The sequence below is a fragment of the Clarias gariepinus genome, chromosome 17 (assembly GCF_024256425.1).
Source record: "Clarias gariepinus isolate MV-2021 ecotype Netherlands chromosome 17, CGAR_prim_01v2, whole genome shotgun sequence".
NCBI lineage: Eukaryota > Metazoa > Chordata > Actinopteri > Siluriformes > Clariidae > Clarias > Clarias gariepinus.
Genome location: NC_071116.1, coordinates 667,501 through 668,737, shown reverse-complemented (window position 1 = coordinate 668,737; position 1,237 = coordinate 667,501). Strand labels below are relative to the sequence as shown.

Here is a 1,237-nt window from a genome sequence, read left to right as displayed (position 1 = left end):
GTTTCTGTGGCTTATATAGAGATATTGTGCATTACAGAACGCCCATGATGCACTGGGGTTATAGAGTTGTAGGGATTAAGGCGTAGGGATTAGGGTGTAGGGATTAGGAATTAGGGCACTGAGCTAAACATCAAGACTATTAAGTCAAGCTTCCAGAGTTGCATAGAGCCGATAGCAGAGAGCTTCTGCTTCAAGTGCTTCGTTTTTAATCTGAGGACATTTTTTTATCGCTGTTAGTAACCAGTTAGTAAGCCACCCTGCGGTTCCCCTGATGAGGAAGCGCTCACACACACTCCGCCCCCCCATCCTGCCCCTCGCCCCCGTCCTGCCCCTCGTGGGCGTCGTCCCGGGTCGCCGCTCTCTCCAGCCGGTGGATGATGCTGTTCAGGTTGGCGGCTTTGCGCCGGCGCAGGCTGCTGTCTCTCAACACTCCGGCCGAAGCAGAGGATTCTGGGAAGTTAAGTGTTGCGTCTGGGAGCTCGGGACACTCCTGCGTTCCGCTCGTCTGTCCCTCGGGGGCGTCGTCCGATTTCGCTGCGGCTGTTTCCTTGAAGGCTCCACGCCGAATACGAGACCTAGAAACAGGAAACAGGAAGTGACTAAAGAGAAAAATCACAATAACACAGAAGTAAATAAACATCAGGTCTGATTAGAGGTCCAGGGACGAGTCAGGTGGGCCGGACCTGCCTGAAGGTGGCGCTAGAGCACAGACATCCACATTCTGGCCCACGGTCCCACACTCTAATCTCTCTCTCTTATTCCTGTCTGTGTGTGTGTGTGTGTGTGTGTTGTGTGTGTGTGTGTGTGTGTGAGACCTGTAGTTGTGGAACCAGTTGGAGACGGTGCTGGCTCTGAGGCCGAGCTGCTGAGCGAGTTCCTCGACGGTTCCTGGTGAGGGGTACGGTCTCTCCTGGTAGGCGTTCCTCAGAGCCTGCTTCTCCTCCGCACTCAGGACCACACGAGACTTCTTCTGCTGGGGAACACACTCCTGTCCCGACTCTCCCACACACACACCGCTGTCCGGCACGCCGTCCTCACACACCGAGCTCGCTCGCCTCTTTAGATGTGCTGGAGACAACACACACACACACACACACAGAGGATTATAATAAGGGACATCAGTACAGCACACTGTTTGAAACACAATAAGAGACCACATAGTGAGAACTGTTACAGTGTGATGGCATTAAATGACCTGTAGGGGGCAGCAGCAGCCTGTGAGTAACATCTGACCACA

At 53.8% G+C, this 1,237-nt stretch overlaps 1 protein-coding gene across 4 annotated transcripts in view; it reads right to left on the bottom strand.

Annotated features, from left to right (window-relative positions):
- Window positions 1-246: 246 nt before the first annotated feature.
- Window positions 247-1,237, bottom strand: part of cux1a (cut-like homeobox 1a) — a 33,878-nt gene continuing 32,887 nt past the window's right edge. For all 4 annotated transcript variants that reach the window (XM_053515998.1, XM_053515997.1, XM_053515999.1 and 1 more), the window contains 2 exons: window positions 816-1,068; window positions 247-575 (listed from right to left, as the gene is read on the bottom strand). In XM_053515998.1, the coding sequence (XP_053371973.1) occupies window positions 284-575; window positions 816-1,068 (545 nt within the window). In that variant the 3' untranslated portion in view covers window positions 247-283. The remainder of the gene's footprint in view (window positions 576-815; window positions 1,069-1,237) is intronic.